We start from the raw sequence: 22503 nt of genomic DNA on the forward strand, positions 1-22503 counted from the left end.
TTGAAAATTAAAATTCGAAAATTTTTTCTAAAGCCTCCAGGGAACTTCGTTTTCGCACGAAAAAATTTTATGTGCCCTTATTGCATCCGGACCCACAATTAATGTTTTTCGAATTTTTCTAAATGTTGAAATTGCATTTCAAATGACGTAGCATAAGAAGGTCTCAATTAAAAAATACGTACCTATACAATTAATTTTAGGATTTACAAACTGAAGCCTAGGTTGAAATTACGTTGGATCAATACAAGTTTTGTGTCCATGGAGTTCTATAGAGTTATTTTTTACATTATCCTCATTATTGATTTAGAAAGTATTAGAATCGTTCGAAATTCCATACCTTGGTTTTTTTAACAAATCTCCACGTTATGAGACTCCCTGAAGCCGAATGGTTCTGGTTGTATCAATCGAAAATTTTATGGAAAAATGGAATAGTACAATTTTACGACAAAAGATGACAGAAATGTAAAAAAAGTTTGAAACTAGCATAGTAAGTACTGTTTCAAAATTTCAACAATTTTTCTTTCAACCATTTTTGCATGGAACTCGTCTTTTTGTTCCATTCATTGAAAATTTTATATATAAGTCGCAAATTATAACTTTGAACAAAAAGACGACCGATACATAAAAAATTCAACAGCAGAATTGTTCATTTTCGAAATAATTGCAATTTAAACCTTAGCATAGATTTAGAAACCTACATTTTCATAGTTGAGGTGGATATGAAATTGACAACCTTGACTATCTTTACATTTCTTTAGATATTCAATATTCAAATTTTTGTTTGCAATTTAGCGATAGCAGCGCCTTCGCTAAATAGAAAGTTAATTAAAAAAAAAGAATAACTCGAAAGAAATCCATGGGCACAAAATTTGTATTGATCCAATGTTATTTTCTCAGAGGCTTCATCAACAGATGTTGTAAATTATCCTGTAAAATAAACAGTTAAATTCCTCGTAAAGTTTTCACCAGGGAACTGTAACAGGCCTTAACTGAATTCAGTGCAAGTGATATTTCACCGCAAAAAGACTGTTAAATTTCTCCATAACCAACAAAAAAAGTAAAAATGAGCAAAATGCAAATTATCATTGATTCAGTCATAAATTGGTTTCAAATTTCACTTATGAAAGATTACTTTAAATTAGCTCGAGAGAAGATCTATGATGCTATAAATGATGGGTATGTAACAATACTTTCTTTATTAAAAGTGCTTTTTTCAGCAAATCAGAAATTGCAAGCAATAATTGATCAGACTTGATATTTTAAATCGTAGTTTTAGTTTTTTCTCCTAAATAAAAAATTGGTTTGATTTGAGAAGATTCATTATAAAAAGAACAATGAAACTGCAGATAACATTGCTTTCTAATTTATTAACTTTTTATCAATCTCATGCACCCATTTATTTTGAATAGAATTTTTTCTTTTAGATATAAAAAACTTGGAGATCTTAGCTCAAGTTTATTGCAAATATCTCATAAATACAGAAAGAAACTTGGAGAGAGAATCTCATCTGATAATCGCAGTTTAATCAGGAAGAGTGACAACTACTACAGAGAAAAACAAACTTTAAAGGTGTTCTTTCTTTTAGTATTTTTCATTTAAATAATTATTTGCCATCTTATAAAGTGTAGAATTATTTGAAGTTTGGGAATGGTGGTTTCATAAAATGGATGGCAGTAGCCATAAAGAAGAGAAATTAAAGAATTTAATGTTTTTATTGAATTTTCTAAAATTTAGATTATAAGAAATTTACATAAAAATGAATCTATGAGTAATGACAATTTTGCTCTTTTCGATCTCTTGAATAAGGAGAACTTGTTATGTTCCTCCATATGGTCGTCACTATAAAAAACTTCGAGGTGTAATTAATAGAAGCACTAGGTAATAAAAAATTAAAATTTTCCTTATTCGCTTGCTGAGAACTTAGCAGAATGAGAAAAGCTTCTTTGACGGAGTTGAGAACTCTACAAGATAGCGTTTGATTTGATTTACTTTTCATTAAAAGCTGATGAATAGTCTTAATTGATCGAGAATATTTAATACTTAGAGGAAATTAATTTCAGTAATAATTATCTAATCTTATATAATATAAAAGAGAAAATATTATTTAAAATAAAAAATTCGCTTGCTTTGCGGGCACATTCTCATCCCGCGGGGCTCGATTCGCTCGCAAAGTTGAGCGCGCCTAGAGGGCGCGACTGTTGGTTCTAGCGCTCCACGCTCGATAATGTATTTACCTGGCACTCAATCCAATCTGTCAATTCTTTCGGAAGTTATCGTGCTAACAAACTAAAAAAAAAGAAACCATGCACGAACAGACAAACAGACAAACATATTCGTAAGAACCTGTTTTTCGGATTCAGGGGGTCTCAAAATGTGGACAATTGACCAAAACTGGAGGGGTCAAATTTTACACAAATCGAATACCTTTTCAGATGAGAATGTAAAAATGAATTAATTTGTAATGAATAATGTTTTGATAGTTCTGTTCTTTGTTTTAATCGTAATAAATAGCATTAAAATTCTTTTTAAAACCCACACACGCGACGAGAAAGAAATTAAAAGATGACAGTTGTGATGAGAATGTGCCCATGCAGCGGGAAGGTTTTTGGAATTTTAATAACTTTTTTCAGGATTGAAACAAAAAACACGTATTCTATACGCATCGTTTGACCGCAAAATGTAATTTTTTATTTTCCATTATGTTTTTATGCTGTCAATATTTAAATATTAGATATTTCAAGAAAATACAAAAAGTTATTATAATCTAGTAGTGGATTCAAAAAGCAACATTTTCCTTCTACAACATCTAATACCTTCTCCGATTAGAACGTAAAAACTAAGATTGCATAATTGCGATTTCTCCTATTAGAAATATATCAATTTAATTTTTTTAGGTTCTTCATACGACAATTAGTGAATACTGGAGAGATGTCCTTTTCAATCATTGGTTTATATTAACGCAATGTCTCATTTTGGCAGTTGTCATTATTGTAACATCTCCTTGGATAGGTTCCGATTGTAATTCGTTTATCTATTATGTTCAATAGTTTTATTCGTTTATTGTTCAACATTATACTTATTGTAAAAATTTATATTTCATAGAAACACCTGTGGCTTCTTGTCACTTTTCTCAAGTGGAAAGGACCACCAAAACTGTAAGGAAAGATCAGGAATTCTGAGACGAAAGCGAGTGTATAGAAGATTTTATTAACATTCTTATTTTTCAAGAATTAAAACTTCATATATTTTTGTATGGAAAAATTGACCTTTTAAAATAAAAAAAATAGAAAGATTATTAAATTCTTATCTTAAATTTGTCGAAATTAGAAGATAAAATAGATGTACTAGTTTTTATAGGTATTTTATTTCATATTTTTAAAAATAAACAACTCATTTTTTATTTTTATGATCATGAATGTATTTTTTTATTATTTTTAGCTTTGGATTCTTCTTCATCGGAACAATCGAATTTCCCTAAAATGTAGAGTGTTCCCGATGCTAATAAAAGTATTCCAAAGTTAGGTCTTCGTTTTTGACAAGGCCTGCATTTATGTGTATAACAGTTTCTTACCAAATTTTTATGTTGTTCTTTACAAATGCTCCTGCGAAATTAAATTTTATGATTTTATTACAATTGATTGAAAGGTATTATCTTATGAAAAAAAATTAAAATTTTAAAATTGAAATTCTATAATTAAAATAAAACACATATTATAAATGATATTTTAGTCAAGTATGATGTTTCTAAAGCATATATATCTTTTTAATGAAGGTAAAGTACCGGCTTTGAAAATATTCACATCGGAGAAACTTCACTATAAATCGGTTAATGAGTCCGAGCATATTCAAGTGCACAATATAGTAATATCATTCCAGTACAAAATCGAACCACTTCTTCTTTCATTTTTCTGTGTTTTATTAAAAAATATATTCCCTCAAATAAATTATCTTCTTAAAATTTAACAAATGTCAGAACTCTGTTTAGCAAAAAAATAACCTGCAAGGTTCGTGTTTTTGTTTTAAATTTCGATTTTGCTAGTTAGTTGCTAGAGATTCAAATTGAACGATGAAGCCACCAAAATTAAAACGTAAATCAAATAAAAATTGCAGCTCTTGTTCCCGGTCAAGTTTCAATTAATTCGTAGGCATCATTTTGCATGATTTTTTCCTTTTTGATAATGTCTTCTTGAAAAATATCACTTTTGTACATTGTATAAAAATAATAAATTTTCATCCTTCTTATGTATACTTTTCTATGTGGGAATATATGGTTACAAAAACAAAAAAGTGTGAGGTTTGAAGTAATCTCTCAAGATATTTAAATTGGTTGAAGACTTTTAAAATTAAATTAAAAGAAATATTTTCAGTCCTAGTATTCGAAATTTGTATTTAATTACTTAAATTTTAATACATTTATTAAAAGTAAATCTGGAAGAACAGTGAAGTATTGTGTAATTTTAAGAAATTTTTATAAAATTAAAAATTATATACAGTTTAGGAAAGAATCGATAATCGATATGTGTCACATATCATTTCTACTTAATGTATAATAATAATTCTTTAAGGACAACGACGTGTCTTAATAAAAATCTAAGTTATAAAATTCTATCTATGAATTCCCGAGTTCTCTACTCTAGGAAATATCACTTAAGGATTTGTCAAACTCAGGGGCCGAAAGAAGTTTGAAAATTGATCTCTCTTGAGGTTATAAAGGTTTCTCTTTAAAAATTTTAAATTTAAGCTGTCCCTTTTGAATTGAAAACAGTGAAATGGTAAAATGGACGACAGGAAATCTTACTCTGCTTTTGCTGGGAAAGTGAGAAAAGTCACCTGTTGTCAGAATGATAAGAGTAGAAACTTGGAACGATCTAGAAGAGAGGACTTGTTGAATAAATTGAAAAATATGAGGCTAAAATACTCCCCTGACGTATGCAATGAAAATGTTTGCATTACTGAATGTTCTTCGAGGAAATTCGTGAAACCGAAGAAAATGAGTTATTTGGATAGGTCAACGAATTCTTGCAGTGAGAGGTATTTTATAATATTATAGATACAGTTTTCTGTTTTCTACTTAGTTTGTATATTTGTGAAAGTATAGAGATAACAAAATATACCTATATTCAAATTATTTTTATGGTCAGGATTGAATGCATTAAAAATTAAAAAATTAGAATTTAACTGATCGTAGCCGCCTTTTTCAGTCCGCTAAACGATTTTTAGCACATATATACACTGCCGTGTAAAAGTTTTAGGCTACCTCTTTTTTATGACTGAATAAATTCTCTTAATTTTAATGATACCAGAGCTTGAAAAATTTATCTTTGAAAGTTTGCTTATTTTCGGCATTCTGTATAAAATAAGCCCAGGGTGAAGCCAATTTGTCTAGTTTTTAAGTAGTTATTACAAAAATAGTGTAAATTCCAATGTTTTCTTAAATTTTCAATAACGTCCGAAATAATCAACATTTTTCAATGTTCTTGGGCTTTTTTTGAAGCTATTTTTTCATTGTGTCACAACAGCTTACGAGTATGAATTGTAAAAGAAATACGAATTTCAAGAACTTGAAGTTGTAAAAAAGTTGGAAAAATTTGAAAACATCTTATCTGTAGGAAAATCAGAATAAAAGTTAAATAAATATATTTTTTCAGGAAATTAAATAGAAACTTCATGATTCTATGTTACATATATTTTACAAAAATATTTTTGTTACCAAAAATAAAATGCAATTTTTCCAACTTTTTTGTTACAACTTCAAGTTCTTGCCATTCAAAAAGAACATTTTTACGATTTATACTCATAAGCTGTTGTGATACGGTGAAAAAAGCTTCAAAATGAGCCCAAGAACATTGAAAAATGTTGAATATTTCGGAAGTTATTGAAAATTTAAGAATACTTTGAAATTTACACTATTTTGCCATATCTACTTATAAACTAGAAAAATTAACTTCACCCTGGGATTATTTTATACAGAATTTTGAAAACAATCAACCTTTTAAAGAAAAAGTTCTTTAGTTCTGGTATCATTAAAATGAAGAGAATTTATTCAGTCATAAAAAAGAGGTGGTCTAAAACTTTTGCACGGCAATTAATTTTTAGAAAAGGGGAAAGATATCTAATTTTCTTATTTCTTTATCTTCTGTATATTTTCTACTTTATCTAAACAAAATTTCTAAAAAAGTATTAGGAATCGTTTACTGTTTCATGAAATGACAAATATTGTTGTTTAAAAAAAGCTTAAAATGCTCTGCATCTTTAAAAAATATAAAAATGAGCGATTCCATGTCAAATCAGTCAGTTTCTACGATTGAAATCGCAGAATTATTTGGGGACAGAATATGTTGTTTTATGAAGCAAATTAGGCGATACTTAATTTTATAATTTGTGAAAAAATGTCAACAAAGTTATGCGTATTTGAATTTCGTGGTTTGTTTTTTAAAAGAAAATACATTTTTTGACTCTGATGATAGCTCTGATAGCTCTCTGATGATAGATTATTGTAATCTTTCAAAATTCACTGGACATTCTTGAAAATCGTTGAAAAATTTTTTAAATTGGCGGCGGTTTTCTTAAAAATATTAAATGTGTATTTTCTCAAAAAACCCACATGTACATATTTTATAACTTTTTCAGGTTAATGCGGGATAAATAATCGATAAACGTTTAACGAGAAGGTTTACGAGAGAGTTAATGAGTAGTTTACGAGAAAAATTAGAGCGTTACCTATATTTTTATGAACAAATGATCTCTCGTCTTCAAAAAAAGTATTTCAAAATTGGCAGAAAAAAATGATGTTTTACATTCTCATGAGAGAAGGTATTAGATTTGTGTAAAATTTGCCCCCCCCCCCCCTAGTTTTTGTCAAATATCAAAGTTTTGAGACCTCCTGAATCCGAAAAACAAATTTTTACGAATGGGTCTGTGTGTGTGTGTCTGTCGATTTTTAGATTGTTATCACGGTAACTTTCGAAAGCATTGACAGATTGGATTGGCCTTTAGTATACTCTTTCAGTGCCCTAAACTAAAGGACAAGTTCGTTAGTCAGTCATTTTGGATACAAATTAAAAAAGTGATCGTATTTTGAAAATTCTTGAGACCACTTTTTTTCAAGATTCAAAAATTCTATGTACAATTATTTATAGTACTCAAAAAGACAAACAATTTCTTAAAATGATTTTTCTGTGATAAAACCAAAATTGAGCAAAGCTATAGAATTTACAAGATTTCAAAAAACACAGGAAAATGAACATTTTAAACCAAATAACACACGATACGAAGAAAAGTCAAGAAAAGAAAAATGTTGCTTTTTAAATGTTCTACAAGACTATCATAACAACTTTTTGAATTTTCTTGAAAAATCGAAAATTTTCATTTTGGCTGAATAAAAAAAATGGAAATGAAAAATTACATTTTTTCATTCAACTATTTCACAGTATTTCAAAGATTCTATAAAAGATAAAAAAGATAAAGCTATAAATTTGTTAAAAAACTTGTTTAAATAAGTTTTTGGTTTCGTACCTAAAGGAGGGACGGGAATGTGAAAATGAGATCATATGAACTCCCATCTAACACAACGCTGCTGAAGGTTGGTGACCTCAGCAAGAAGCATTAACCAGATATTACTCTCAGTTGAAACTAATCGCCTCCCTCCACCCCAAACCCTCATTAATTGAAATGTCGTGGGTCATTGAGTTTTAGGATATAATTTAGAAGTTAAAAAAAGGTAAGGCTGATGTGTAGACCGTATGTGTAGTGTTTGAATCGTAAAAATAAAATTGGAAATTAGCAAATTCAGTTTTTGAAGAACCGGCAGAAGTTGCAATAAAATGTTTAATAACAACATTTTTTTTGGAAGAATGCGCATTTTTTAAATGAGACTGTGAAACTACGTCTGTTTTAATATCAATGCATGTTATGAATTGTAATAATATACATTTATGGAAATTATATACAATTTGAGGGGAAAATGCGACTGCGAAGCAAGAGATACGTGATGAATATGTATTCCTTAAAGCCGAAGGAGCCTTAACAAAAGAGAATTCACTATCAAAAAATTACTGTTGTCGATGCTTTGACCTTAAGTTTAAAAAAAATCTGTGCACAAATGTGGGGAATATATAAAGACCGAGCGCGGAGCGCGAGGTTAATACATTATCGAGCGCGAAGCGCGAGAACCAACAGTCGCGCGCCTTAGGCGCGCTCAAGCTTGCGGGCGAAGCGAGCCGCACGCCTAGCACACGATGAAAATGAGCCCTCGAAGCGGGCGGATTTTTTCTCATATTTTTTTTGCAAAAAAGTTAAATAAGTTTATTGTAAATTTTTGGTTGTTGAAAAACAAAGCACAATATTCAAATGAGCATAACTTTGCAGGCCATTTTTTTGTTCGTGAATCTGAAAAATTCGTATCACATAATTTGTTCTCTAAAACATCATAATGCGTCCCTGAGAGAGTTCGAAAATTCAACCTACCTAGTTTGAACTGGATTCGGTCAAAATAAATTTTTGCGACTTTTAAAAGTGTTCTTAAATTATATCTTAGAGGTTCCATTTGCATCCCAGTTCTTAAACCTTGGAGGGCCTTAAGAATGTTGACGCAGGTTAAGAAATAGAGTTATTACCATTTTTATAAATAGTTTCTTTTTAGATTCCGAAATAATGGATATCAAATAAAAATGTTGTACATAAAAGCTACAGATCTCATCAAGAAATATATTTTTGATATTTATACGTTTACTCTAAAAATAAAATTTTGCGAGAAAAACTGAAGAAATAGATTTTTAAATTTTTGTTTACAAAAAAGTTCAAAACTTGTGATGCTAATATCAAAAAACACTTTTTGTGGGTGTATCCTATGTCTGTAAAATTGGTTCAGCTTGAGTAACAGAGTAACAGTCTTGATTAATCAATAGCTACTTAGAAAGTATAAGAAAATTTAAATTGTTTCTATGAAGAAAAATTTGGTATTAATTTGGAAAAATAACACCACTGTAAGTTAAGAAGTGGTTCATTATAACAGAAAACGTCAGTTGACATTTTGGTGGGCTTTCTGATTTTCTGGGAATAATATTTTCGGTGAGACAGAAAGATAAGCTTGGAAAACATTGAAAGTATCTATTTTTCCCATAGTTAGGTAAAAACATCCCTCTATATGTGGAAGAAAATTTATTTGATACCTATAAAGGATCCAAATGCTCATAAAATGAGCAAAAATAACAAGACCCATAGAAAATAATCTATAGTACTTCGCAGCGGTATTATTAATATTTATAAACAAAATATTAGTAATCATCATTTTTCACAACCTCACCCACGACACGAAATGACATCGAATGACATGCAATATCAGCTTAATCAAGCGTATGACAGAGGTTTAGTGTGTTTCCCGTACGAATTAAACATCTTACCCGGAAATAAGCGTTAAATAGAGAAAAATTGATATTTTTAGATCTCAGCTTAAAAGTTAAGATTATTCTATTCTTTTGAATTCCCGAAACTAATTAATTTCTATTTCTATAGATATCGCCGCATAGTTTTCTATTCCCCAAAGGAGAACGTGTTTTCAATGTATTAAATTCCTAATTGTACCGGTAGGCACACCAAACAGAGATGTTTTGCGTTTTCCGAAAAAGTGGTCATATTTTTAGTTTATTTAGTTCCTTCTAATCAGTTCACAAAAAATATTTAATAATTTTTTCAATTCCTTCATGTGAAATATAAGTTTTGAAATTTTTATTCTAAACAAATTAAATTCGGCCTTTCTTGAGTTAAAATTATTTTAATTAACACATTTGAATAGCTTTCATCTGTAATGTATTTTCCTCAATGATAGCAGGGATAATTATTTTTTTCCAAATGTGTAAGTTAAAAAACGATATAATGATGAAAAAAATAGTTTAAATAAATACTTCGGCAAAATTTTACTCAGTAGATTGAGAGGAATAGGATTTGCACCCTTTATTTTCCTGTTGGAGAATTTTAAGACGAAAAAAAAAATCGCGCATTCGTAGGAATAAAAATGTGTAATTCTTCTGAATTTAACGCTTATTATCGAGTATGGATGTTTTAGTTTAGCATTAAAATGTATTTAAGCCTAATATCTCAAAAAGATCAAAGATGTAACGGGTTAATATCTGTATATTTGGCGGTACTATCTTATACTTAAAACATCTACCATTGAACATTTATTTTTCTCCATGTAATACAGTCCACCTTCTCAATAGTGCCGCTTTCAATAGTGCCGCTTTCAATAGTGCCGCTTTCAATAGTGCCGCTTTCAATAGTGCCGTTAATCCTAATCCCAGCTCGGGCTCTACCCCTACTTCTGTGCTTTCCCCTACTCGCCCAAAATTCGGATCCGACTTTCTCAATAATGCCGCGCGAAGATTATATGAATTAACAAAAATGCATTAATGCTGGCGTGGTACTATTGAGAAAGGAATTCCCAAATTCGTGCGTGCCCCAGAGTTATTCTTCTACAAACCCAATATACGGCACTACTGAGAAGTTGGAATGTATAGCATAATATAAAAATGTACATCCTGTAAAGCATGATCTATAAAATGACAATGAATGACTCTAGAATATTTTAATAGTGCTTGCATTTTATCTACAGAACTATGATGAATATGGGAAATCCTGGAAGAGTTTCATACAAAGAGGCACTACTTTACAGTAGAAGAAACGAAGTTAGCAATTGCTCGATTGGGTCCACAAGGTTATCGAATAAAGTGGACTGTAATTGTTACGATCAGCGTCAGGGGAAGCATTGCTGGAGACCATACTTTGAAAAGTTTCAGTACGTTACCGATGTAACGAGTTTAGATGCAATGAGTTCGTCCCTAGATATTTCACCGATGAGAATGAAGAAGGAGAAACTAAACTCTTCTTTCAGTGCAAATAAAAAGGGACCTTGTGAAAGTCGTGTCAACTGGAACTGCACTAACTTGTCTTGTGAATCTCTAGTTGTGAACCACTCTCCTAGGACCAATATCGATAATATATACAACAATAAAAAAAAGAATCCTCGCAGTTTCAAGAACAGAACCTTTAAAGATTTTTCTCACTGTCAATGTTCTTCAGAATCAAGCTGTTCAGAAGATTTGGAAAAACAAACAAGAGCCTTGCAAAAAAATCGGATAAAAATTTTAGATGAGACGAAAAGAGTTCGTGGTAAAGAGATTTCTTAAATTTACAGGGTGGCCAACTGGCTATAGACCGGACGAAAATCGAGAAATTTGCACATTTTCACCAACCATAAACGTTAAAATATCGAAGATCATTTTATATTATAGCTTTTAAAATTAATATTTTGTCGGAAAGTAAAGGTTCCTCTCATACTATATATCATGAAATTTAAAGTTTGTCTTGATGGATCGTTTAAATACTAAAGTTCATTTTGTATGTGAGAACAAGAAATTGATTTTCAGATTTTTAACGTAGTGATAAGATAGGTGGCCTAAATTTATATAATTAATTACTAATAATGGACATAATAAAGAATTTACGAGAAAGACTGATTTAAAGTTGAAGAGTGCCAAAAGCTCACGTGTTATATATATTTTTTCAAATATAAAACTGACCCAATGCTGGTCATTTCCGGGATATGAATGTAAAATTTTATTGAATATATAACAGATTTGAGTATGATTTCCTATTGAAATTCCAAAATCCATATTTTAAATCTTAGATCACGAGAGCGCGAATATTTCCCAAACTATGGTCGACCAAATGGGCCCTTTTTTTGCTTCCTTGCGCAGATTTTTTACTACGGTTTATTAAACCACAGACTTCCCCTCTTTTCTCGTTTTCTTTGAAGAGTTCCTTTTTTCCCTCTGTTGTCCCCATATTTTATCGTTTTCTCGTTTAAATAAGAGCTGCATTAATAGGGCCCAATAAGAAAATTCAATTATTTTTAGTTGAAAGTTAATTATTTTCAATTGAAAAGTCTACTATTATATTTTTGGTCCAGTATTCCTCTCTTCTGGCTAAGAATTCTATTATTTAATTGACAATTTAATTATTTTATTGAAAATTTAAATATCTTAAAGAATATTTTCAACATTTAAATTTAAATATTCTTCTGTATTGTTGAAAATTCTTTTTTTTTTATAGATAATCTGTCCTTTTAGATTGAAAATTCATCTTTTGGTAGAAAAGTAATCTTTGATTCAAGGTTCATCTCTGCAGTTTGAATATCCATCTATTTGGTTAAATAATCCTTCGTGTTTTTGTTAAAAATTGTGTTTTTTTTTAATTCTCCTACTTTGTTGAAAATGCAGTATACTTCTTCTTCAGCTCTTAAAAATATGTTTACTACATTAAGTTTCTTGAATAGAAATAACTCCCATATTATTCTCATATTTTTTTGAAAAATGACCTATTTCCTCTGCTTTTTTTTTAGCATTTTGCGATGTGAAGTCTGAAATCACTTTTACATTAACTTACATTATATATTTCAACGTGAAGTTGTAAAATATTTTATTTCTTTGAAAATGTATATAATAAAGCAACAATATTTAACTATTATTATTACAAACGCTTAAATTCAGCTTGTAAAAATGAAATTTTTGTTCGTGTAAACCGGCTAATAGCCTTGTAATTTTTTAAAGTATTAATGGACATCCCGTAAGATTTATTTTTTAATTTTAAATTATTTATAAAAAGATCCAAAGATGAATAATAATAGTTTCCAATTTTAAATGCAGACAAAGCTTCTGAAGATAAGATATTCGAATGTTGTTGCGGAGACGACGAAAAACTGAAAGCAAACTGTTCCTTTTTCTGCAGATGTCCAGGTTACAGAGAACATTCATATTCTTCTGAAAATTCTATTGATTTTCTGGCAAAGAGTGGCCAACCAAAAAATAAAGATTCGAAATATAAGTCATCTAATGAAAATGATTACTGTTATACAGACGAAGAAAGAACAGAATACAATATTCGATCTCTAAATTGCGAAAAAAGTAAAAGTGGAAACAGTTCCCAAAATAATGAAGATAATGTTCAAAGTGATTTTCAAAGAAACATAAACAGTACAAATAATATTAGACTACAGGATCTTACTCCAGATCTCCCACTTCCTGGTCATTGGACCAAATGTGGAGAACATCTCACAACAGTAGCCAATGAATACAGACTCTTGTCAGATAAATTAAAATCGATTCAAACCTTAGCTGAAGATAAGAGTTCCAATAAAAATACTGGAGAAAAATTCACAAGGAATTATTCTTCTGGGAAAGAATTTACTTTTGAAGTGAAGCCAGCAGAGAAAGCCTCCATGCAAAAAAGTGAAAGATCTTCCTGTGAATGTAAAGAATGTCCTCTTCTTTCAAAAACTTGGGAGAGAATACGAAGTTGGGGAAATGGAAAAGAGTCGAAAATCTTAAAGAGTTATAATAGCTTAATTAAGTCGAAATATTTGGAAAATGCATTTTTAAATAAGAAGATTGATCGCCAATGTTCTCAAGGTTCCATCAAATGCCAAGAGACTTTTAAACTTTCACCTACAGAAAAAACTTCAAATCAGAAATCAAAGAGTCACTCTAAAAGTTTAGAAAAAAAAGAGTTAAACTTACACAAGATGAAATCTTATCACGATCGGCATGATTTCGAAAAGAAAATGTCTAAAGATAAGAAAATTAAAAATAAACCTGAATGTAACATTAACTTTCCAAGAATTGTGAAACCAGGAGGAGAATCTTGTAAAGTTAATTTAAAAAAGATTTTGGTTTATCCTCCTCATGGTGAACAAGGACCTCCATTGACTTTGTACAAAAAATTCTCGAATATAGATTGCAGGATAAAAGGAGATGTAACCAAAGGATTTAGATATAAAGTGACATATAAACAAAAATTTATGAGCCCAATTTGGCACCCTGATAATGGTACAAGTCCTTTCAGGAAAAAGAAAAATACCACTGGTTATGGATGAATATTGTCGAAATTTGATCGAAACTGAATGTTTTGACAGGCTTAAAAAATGTCTATGAAGGAAACTTTCCTGTTCACAGTTTCGGGTAGATTATTATCATAGATAAAAAATCGAAACACGTTGTTGGCCTCGGGGATTGACCAATTTTTAAGAAAAATGTTGACAATTTACTTCCTTTTCTAAACGAAGTGTATTTTTTAAATAAAGTTTAATACTTGGATTGTTTTTATACCATTTTAAAATAATTGTGTTTTTCTTCATAAGTATTTAATTTTAAAGTCTAGATATTGCAATTCGATAAAAGTGTCAACTTCACTCACATTGATCAATTGAAAATTAAATTAATAGCCATGCATGAGAAATGGCCGAAGCCAGTTCGCATATTTGTTGGAGTTGCATTAATTGTAATTGCAATCGATTATTTAATGACTCGTTAAGAAGGAAAACAGGTCATCAAATATGTAAGTTTATATTTAAATATTAAAGTTCTTTTCTTAAATATTCAAAACAAAAGTTAAATTTATTTAGCTCTTCTTTTTACGATCACGATAAAAAACGGTACGGCTTTTTATCAATAACTTAAAATAAAAACAGATTAATCTAAATGTCACCTAAATATTATCATTATAAATTTCAATTTTAATTAAAACTAAAAATTGTATGTCAAATCATTTTTTATATGAATTATTATGCTTTGAAAGAACAATAACAGATTGGATAAAAGATAATTGAATTGATAATATGCCAAATTCACACAGCATTTGGTATTTAATGTGACACTTTATACGAGTGCATAAAAGATTTTAGATAAGCGATTTTTATTATACAAGCTTTTTTATCAAAGATTTTTGACTTTAAAATTATAAGTATAAAAATGCGTGCTATAGACATGGCAGTTGTAACTATCATACTTTATTGCGCATACGAGATTCTTCGTTAAAGTAAGTTGGCAACGAATTTTCTTGAATTTTCTTCATTATTAACCTTTCTTTTAAATACACTTTTTTCTCGACCTTGAAATGGATTAAATATAGTTTTATTATGCGTAATTTTCTTTACAGGCGCACGAGTTTGATTATAGCGATGGTGGAGTCCATTTCGAAGATAATTAAGTCAGACATAAGGACACTTCTAAAATCATTATGATGTCCTCCATGTATCATTCGTGAGTCTGTGTTGAATGTTTGATAAAAAATTTTACCATCTTGTAATTGCTATTGCCTGAAATTTTTATAAAGAAAACAAGTTCCTGTGAAATTATCTGACAATCATTTTAATTAATTTATCTAAACAACGAATTCATCTCTTATGTCCATTTTTGGAATTCAAAAATATTTATAAAATTAAAATAGATTTTCAAAGAAGATTTTGAGTATATAAGTTTGACAAACATCTTAGTAAAGTTTAAGTTTCAAAAGCCTATTAACTCGTCAAACAGGCTTAAATGTTTCTTAATACCTCGGATAAGCTTAATTAGATAATATTGTAACATCCGAAGTAGAAGTCTTCGCATTTCCTTCTAAATTAGCCAAATTTGAAACCACTCACAAAACTCAAACTAAAAATAATTAACGCTTAACGAACCTCGGAAATAAGCACGAATTTCTCAAATATGAAATTACTTTGCTATACTAACGAGCTGAATATAAATACCTACAAGACGTTAAATAATACGTGTTTAATAAAATATACAATAATTTTGTTTAATAAATTAAAAAAATAAATACGTGTTTAACATGCATTTCCCGTAAAAAAGGAAGTTTTTGTAAAAATATTTCTATTTGAATTTCACCCCCGTAAGTTCGTTTTATAGGGTCCCAAAAAACCTATAAGTGAAAAATTTGGTTTTGAGAGTTTTTGGCGTTGATTATTATTTTCTTTCGATTTATTTTAGTAAAAATTAGTTCTAATACATAAAATGCTGCTCATAATTAGAGGTTTAAATAAATGATTTAAACAGTTCATTATTCTCTATAATATTTTTTTATAGAGCCAAAAATCACGGTTTTTCCAATAGAATAAAGTATTTTACAGTTTTTTTGTTGCATTTTTTCTATTTTGTGCCATTTTTACATGAAAACCAAAACATATTTGAGTCGTATATGGTTTTGTGACGTGAACATGGACATATACAGGTATAAATAAATTTAAAAATTACAAATGAATGATTAATTAATACTGAATTGTTAAAGAAATAATATACGCAAATGAAATAGAGCAACAAAATGATTCTCTTTGACGTTTACTTATCATTTGTTTCTAACTGAAAAGCCAAAGAAAAATAAAAAATTTCTGAAAAACCGCAACTTTCTAGCATTATTTGAAGACAGGATATTTAATAGAAAATTGATCAAACATTTCCATTTGGTAACTTTGATTCTGTGTTTCCTCACTCTGACTGAAAAGTTGACAAATTTAAAGAAAACAGCAATTTTCTACCACTATTCACAGTTAAAATTGCTATAAATAATTCTAAAAATGTTATGAAAAATGTATTAAAACATCTTATTATCAGTAATAAGTGATATTTTATATATTAGAAATAATTTACGAAATTACGAAATTTACTCGCAAAGCCCAATTTTTTAGTTATGTTTTTGGGAATCTATATAAAACAAACTTATGGTGATGGAATTTCACAAGCGATTTTTATTCTTATTCTGAGGCAACCTGTTAAGAGAAATATTAAGGTTCAACTAGATGCACCTAATACTGTCGATTCTGAATAAAACTTACGAAAATGTCTTCTTCCTTATGGGTAATACGTGTTAATCCTCGTGGTGTTTCAGGGTTCCTCGAAATATAATTTTTATTTAAAGAAAAAATGCGCATATAATTTTTGAAATTTTTAACCTCAATTATTTAATATTTTTGCAATAACTGAATTCGCATGCTCCCCCCCCCCCGCCCCATGGAAATAGGCATGAAAATTAAGAAAAAAATTGCAATGCATTTTTAACCACCCTGTTGTTTCAAGAATCAAACGAAACATGTTCAAAAGCGGGTTTAACCAAGAAAATCCTTTACCCTTGGAGAAATTGATTTGTCAAAGAACAAGTGTAGTGAGACTTGTACGCAGGCCTCACGCGATACAATGTCAGGTGTTTGATCTAAATTGCTTCTTTTCAGTATGATGCAAAATCCTGCTTAAATTTCGAAAATTTTCTTTTCAGTACCTCTTATATATAATAATATAATATTATATATATATATATATAAGGGTCTATATCAATTATAGGCCAAAATTAATTGAGTGTTCTAAGATCGTAAAACAAATTTGCAGTCCGTTTATCCTTCAATTAGGCTTTGTGTGTGTTTTTAGTAACAAGCGAATCCACAAGTGCATGCATAATTTAAATCAATGCCTCCCTTCTAAACTAATAATAAATTATGTATGAAAAAGATTTTGAAAACCTCCTATTTTATCCTATTTTATAAAAGATCTCTTTTAGATGGCAGTATTTATATGCGTCTGCATATTCTGAATTGTCTACTTAATTAAGTATAGTCAAAGATTAAGTTTCTCAAAGCTCTATAGGCTTTGAGGCACACGCATTCTCATCGTGACACTCGCGCTGAGCGCTCGATTTCCGGCAGACATTTGTAAACAGGTTTTGTTGGGTTTTTTTTTCGTAACATTCGTCGTTTTTCCACACATTTTTTTTATTTTACTTTTTTCAACGTTATTTTTCACGAATAAAACAAAAAGTACGCGTCCGATCAAGAAGTGATTCTTAATGAAATTGTAGATCTTTTTTAGGATAACCATTTCTGTTAATTCATCTTTTTTTGTATCCTACATAGTTTGTTCACAAAATGGAATTTTTTATTTTCCATTATTTTTTGTGCAATCAAAATTTGAATTTTCGATTTTTGAAGAAAATCCAAAAATTTGTCATAATAATCTTGTAGGTCTTTCAAAAAGAAATGTTTTTCTCCTCTTTACTTTTTTTCATATCGTGCGTTTTTCGGCTTCAAATTTTGATTTTCGGTTGACTAAAAAAATTTTGAAAACGCTATAACTCTGAGAATTTTCTTTTTATCGAAATAAGTCATCAGGATAAATTGTTTGTTCTTTTCGATACTATAAGTATCCGTACATAGAATTTTCAAATTCAGAAAAAAGTGGTCTCAAAAATTTTTTAAATGTGCTCAATTTTTGAATTTTTATCAAAAATGGCTGGTTAACGAACTTGTCCTTTCTCTTAGGACCTAGATAAAGTGTGCCAAAGATGGATTTGATTCGTTAATTTTTTCGAGAGTTATCGTGTTTACAGACGGACGGACGGACAGACAGACAGACGCCATCATGAAAACCTAATTTTCGGATTCAGGGGGTCTCGAAACGTGGAGATCCGTTGAAAAAGTGTGATGTCAAATTTCCGACAATTCTAATACTTTCTCAATCATAAATGATGAGAATGTAAAAAGTGTATGTTGGCAAACACACCTAATTTATTTTGCATGAAAGAAATTTTTACCTCGGAAGGAACGAAATATGAATACCTTCTTGACCTGGATGAGTCTTTTTCAATTAACCTATTGAAAAACTTAAAAATTCTAGAAATACAATTCGGAAATAAAATTTATAAATATTTCAACAAGTAAAAAATTATGTAAAAAAGTGTACACAGCGAGAATCGATCACGCAACATTTAGACTATGAAGCAGAATATCTACAGCCTGATACCTGAGCTACCGGTGGATTTAAAGTATGTTTCATCAAACTCTATATAGCTTGTAGAGGATATTTCAAAGCCGATTTTTTCGAAAACAGCGAAAAATTGCATATCACTACTTTGTGAAATTAATAACATTCCATTTTTAAGAATTACACCTTTATATATTTATATTTTTTATTATTTTAATGCTTTATTTTAACTTTTTAATCCTTAAAAGATTCCAATTGGAATATGTTTTATATTGAACAGCTTTCAAATTGAAACGTGTTAAAATTAACAATCTTTGCAGAATTCGGAAATCTTAATTGATTTGTTAATGCTTTTCTTCTATACCGTTATGGCATAGAAACTGCAATTAAAAGTTTTTCCATTTTTACTTCTATAATTTGAAATGTTTAGTAGGATGAGTCGTAAAGAAAAAAAGTAGGGATCAAAAACAGCCCAGCACTAAAAAGTTTCTTTCCAAATTTTCAAAATTCTTGTAAGATTTCTATGTTTTAAGTTTTTCTAGGACAAAATCTCATATTTGTAACTTTCAAGAAATTGAATCATTTTAAAAGATTGGCAATCTGTCCCAAAGTTGTATTGAGCATACAAATACGTTATTGCGCTCAAAATTTGCTTTAAAATGGCCGCTTCCCTTATGTCAAAATTTTGATATGAATAGCCAATTCAACTACCTGGGCTATTTATTACGAAATTTCGGAATGAATCGACACTGTAAAAAATAAAATTTTGTTGGTTCAAATGGCCATACCCTGAATTAATTGTTTCTCCAATGATCTAACTCTTCTTATTTTTTATGTAAACTTGAAGCGCGAGAAACCTTCCATAGGCTCAATAGTATTTTAGGGTAGTTTCCAAAGCTTTGAAAAATTATTGCATTATGTTGAGGTTCAAAAAAATGAGATTTTGTTTTAGAAAAAATAAAAATACGGAAACCTTGCAAGATTTTTGAAAAGAGGGCATATTATGTAGGTTGCAAAGAAAAGTCAGGGATACAAAATTTTTGGGAAACTTCAGGAATTATGAATTTTTAAACTTAATTTAGCCTCGCGGAACATTGGGATATTGATCCATTTATTTTAAATGTTACACAGGTTATAAGCGACCAAAAATGAAACTTTCCAGTATCAAGCTGTACAAACAATTTCAAAATTAAAATGTTGTTATTTTGTCGTAAACTCCTGTTTTATTTATTTATTTATCAGTTATATATTTTTAGAATATTTGATGACATTTTATGATACTTTTATAAAACATGATTTACGATTTGGTTCCGCATTAAGTTTGTAGTGATCAGTTTACGACTAGAGTTACGCATTTATTGGCATTGATAGGATTGTGGTTCCACGGGTTCCACTGAACTGTAAACGTTTTTTTTTGTTTCAATGTAGATCAATTTCCTTTGAAAAACGTTCAAACCCCATTATTTAAGAAAAAATCAATACAAATTGGTACGAATAATTGAAATGAATTGAAATGATGTGCAAAAAAAATTTAGTAATTAAAAATTGGTAACAATCATTAAATAAAAATTGAAACAGATATTACCTTATCTTCATTTTTGAATCTCGCTGTATTTAAAAAACTCGTATTTAACGTTAAAAAATAAAAATGCGAGGGAAATATAAAGTCATGTGTGTTTGAGGCAGGGATAAATAATAAACGCTTGTACGCAAACATGCATGCAAATAGTCAGAATTTTCAGTATGAATTTCATCCAAGCATGCGACGATATCACTTCAGTAAAAATCGCTTTTATGGAAACGTTTTTACCTTCACTTGGGTTCAAAGAACACTTGCTAGATAATTTATGAAACAAGTACGTGTCTTTCGTGTTAAATGGTCCTACTGACACCGCTAATCATATGGAAAAACGATAAGCTAAATTTTTGCTCCTTTTTTCGTTTTATTGTTCGGTATTACAATCCTTGGTAAAATTATCTTTTAAATAAAAATATCATATCAGATTCAGGATTCCAGAATTTTAAATAACACAGGTCTAAAGCCAAGGCATTTCACATTAGAAACAAATTTTCTGAAATTTCAATTGTAAAAGAAATTGTCTAATTATTTACAAGGAAATAAATTTTCATAATCTATTAAGATAAAATAAAAGTGTATTGCCAAGTTACTGAAGACCCTGTCACGTAGTCATTTTCATATCCTGGCAATTTATATTGTCAGTTTATACGGTCAGAGAAGCTACACGAAAGCTGCCCTCAGGATATATTTTTTAATCCATCATTCGTTGCACTTTACTTTCACCTCTGTTTTTCTCTGTTCAATCAGATACATATATAAACCCTCAACGTTTTCCCCTCAGGGTCTCTATTACGCTACTAGATATGCAACAGATTATTTTTCCGGTTATCCTGAGACCTAAAAAGATAATAGGGATTGACCTGATTCTAAAAATGTGACTGTCTAATGTTAAAACACTGCAGCCTTGGTAGCCACACTAGCGCGGGTTCGATTCCCAAAGTAGGAAGCGAGGTATGAATGTGTTTGCAGAAAGCTTCGCTTCTGTCCCCTGGTGTACTACCCTACAGATACCCTACTGTTTATAATTAACGCTACAGTGCAGTCGCTAATAACCCTGATATTTGATGTGACCATAAACATTCAATTAACCCTTAAACGGCCAAAACGCCACTACCGGTACACTGCTTTTCAACGGCGAATAATTAAGACTACTCGACACTAGAAAAAATTGAGACATATATTTTTGTTGCTTAAGATCTCCTCTTTCCGACGGTTCCAATGAAATTCCTCAAAAAACTTACTTATTCATGAATTTTTTTACAATAAACGATGCGCTTTTCGGAAAAATCATCAAGAATAAAAAGTTCTTGTTCATCGTGTAAGAGTAAAATGATTCATGAATATCTATCGTCCGTCTGCCGCAAACAAAGTTTACGTTGCCCAACTATCACCAACGTGGAGGTCGACGAATATCGATAGTCTCTTTTTTTAAGGGATTTTATATATTTTTTTTACATTTTTTAATTTTTTTTTATGGAGAATTTTTTCATTTCAGATTTCAATCCGATGAAATCATTTTGATCCTGCTGTTTCAGAATGTAATTTTGGGAAACAATGTAAGCAGCAATACATGTTGCAATCAATGAAAAATCTAGTAGTCCTCTGGCGACATTGTTCATTATTACATAATGCTCTTGTTCGTGATTCGTATCTGTGAGTTTCGAAATCATCTAGTTTTGATTGCGACAAATATTTCCTGCTGATTTCTTTACAGAAATCTTTCGTTTTCAATTTAGTTATATTATTCTTGTTGCAAATTTTCCAAATTACGGTAGCATTTGTAATTTTTGAGTCTATTACACTGATAAAATTCATCCCACTGTTGCGATCATGACTTACTTTGTACGATCCTCGCGGATCATTTTTTGCAAATTCATGCTTTTCTTTCACTCTGTCTTTACGGACAGTTCCTGTTGATCGTAAACCACATTTATGCAGGTGGATGAGTAAATCTGGGCTGGTAAAGAAATTATCAAAATACAGATGATAATCAGATAATTTTTTTCGTGAAAGGCCATTGAGAAGTAGATTGATCATTTGTAAAACAACTCTGGAGCCAAGTGCACATGCCAATAAATTTCTTCCAATGCTTGGATCATTTTTGCCAAAATAAACGTCTAAATTGAATAGATATCCATTGGCTGCACATAAGCCCCAGAGCTTTATCCCATATCGATCAGGCTTGCAAGGCAGATACTGTTTCAAGCTCGTATGGCCAAAAAATCGAACCATCATTTCATCAATTGAAAGTGCTGTTGAGAAAAAACCAAATTGTTGAATATTTTGCCGGAATAAATTTAATATTTTACGAACTTTCCATGCTTTATCTTTATCATTAGCATCCTC

General features: G+C 29.9%; 3 protein-coding genes and 1 long non-coding RNA gene across 8 annotated transcripts in view; 3 read left to right on the top strand and 1 right to left on the bottom strand.

The window, feature by feature from the left end:
- The window catches only part of LOC117171185 (tachykinins), a 133209-nt gene that overhangs the window by 44670 nt on the left and 66036 nt on the right, over positions 1-22503 (bottom strand). The window lies entirely within an intron of this gene.
- Positions 872-3270, top strand: LOC117171187. Its single transcript, XM_033358264.1, has 4 exons — positions 872-1176; positions 1425-1569; positions 2895-3018; positions 3103-3270. Coding segments are annotated over exons 1-4 (384 nt in total). The 5' UTR covers positions 872-1063; the 3' UTR covers positions 3105-3270.
- LOC117171184 lies at positions 4533-14141 on the top strand. 3 transcript variants are annotated; one of them, XM_033358260.1, is made up of 4 exons: positions 4533-5031; positions 10610-10792; positions 10889-11166; positions 12702-14141. In XM_033358260.1, the coding sequence occupies exons 1-4, from the start codon at positions 4778-4780 to the stop codon at positions 13925-13927; spliced, it is 1941 nt and encodes a 646-aa protein (XP_033214151.1). In that variant the 5' UTR covers positions 4533-4777; the 3' UTR covers positions 13928-14141. The 3 variants fall into 3 exon arrangements, with proteins under 3 accessions (XP_033214151.1, XP_033214150.1, XP_033214148.1); XM_033358259.1 differs by having other exon boundaries at positions 4533-4680; positions 4766-5031; positions 10610-11166; XM_033358257.1 differs by having other exon boundaries at positions 10610-11166.
- The window catches only part of LOC117171188, a 60663-nt gene continuing 52431 nt past the window's right edge, over positions 14272-22503 (top strand). The window contains exons 1-2 of the long non-coding RNA XR_004466853.1: positions 14272-14388; positions 14989-15092. This is a non-coding gene — a long non-coding RNA (uncharacterized LOC117171188). The remainder of the gene's footprint in view (positions 14389-14988; positions 15093-22503) is intronic.

Source organism: Belonocnema kinseyi, chromosome 4, assembly GCF_010883055.1.
Source record: "Belonocnema kinseyi isolate 2016_QV_RU_SX_M_011 chromosome 4, B_treatae_v1, whole genome shotgun sequence".
In the NCBI taxonomy this organism is placed as follows: Eukaryota; Metazoa; Arthropoda; class Insecta; order Hymenoptera; family Cynipidae; genus Belonocnema; species Belonocnema kinseyi.

Excerpts from the sequence above, each read along its gene's own strand:
- LOC117171184 (XM_033358257.1), top strand. The coding sequence starts at position 4,778 with ATGGACGACAGGAAATCTTACTCTGCTTTTGCTGGGAAAGTGAGAAAA. Across the intron at positions 5,032-10,609 it reads ACGAATTCTTGCAGTGAGAG|AACTATGATGAATATGGGAA; the intron begins GTATTTTATAAT and ends TTTTATCTACAG. Across the intron at positions 11,167-12,701 it reads TGAGACGAAAAGAGTTCGTG|ACAAAGCTTCTGAAGATAAG; the intron begins GTAAAGAGATTT and ends TTTTAAATGCAG.
- LOC117171187 (XM_033358264.1), top strand. The coding sequence starts at position 1,064 with ATGAGCAAAATGCAAATTATCATTGATTCAGTCATAAATTGGTTTCAA. Across the intron at positions 1,177-1,424 it reads TATGATGCTATAAATGATGG|ATATAAAAAACTTGGAGATC; the intron begins GTATGTAACAAT and ends TTTTTCTTTTAG. Across the intron at positions 1,570-2,894 it reads GAGAAAAACAAACTTTAAAG|GTTCTTCATACGACAATTAG; the intron begins GTGTTCTTTCTT and ends TAATTTTTTTAG.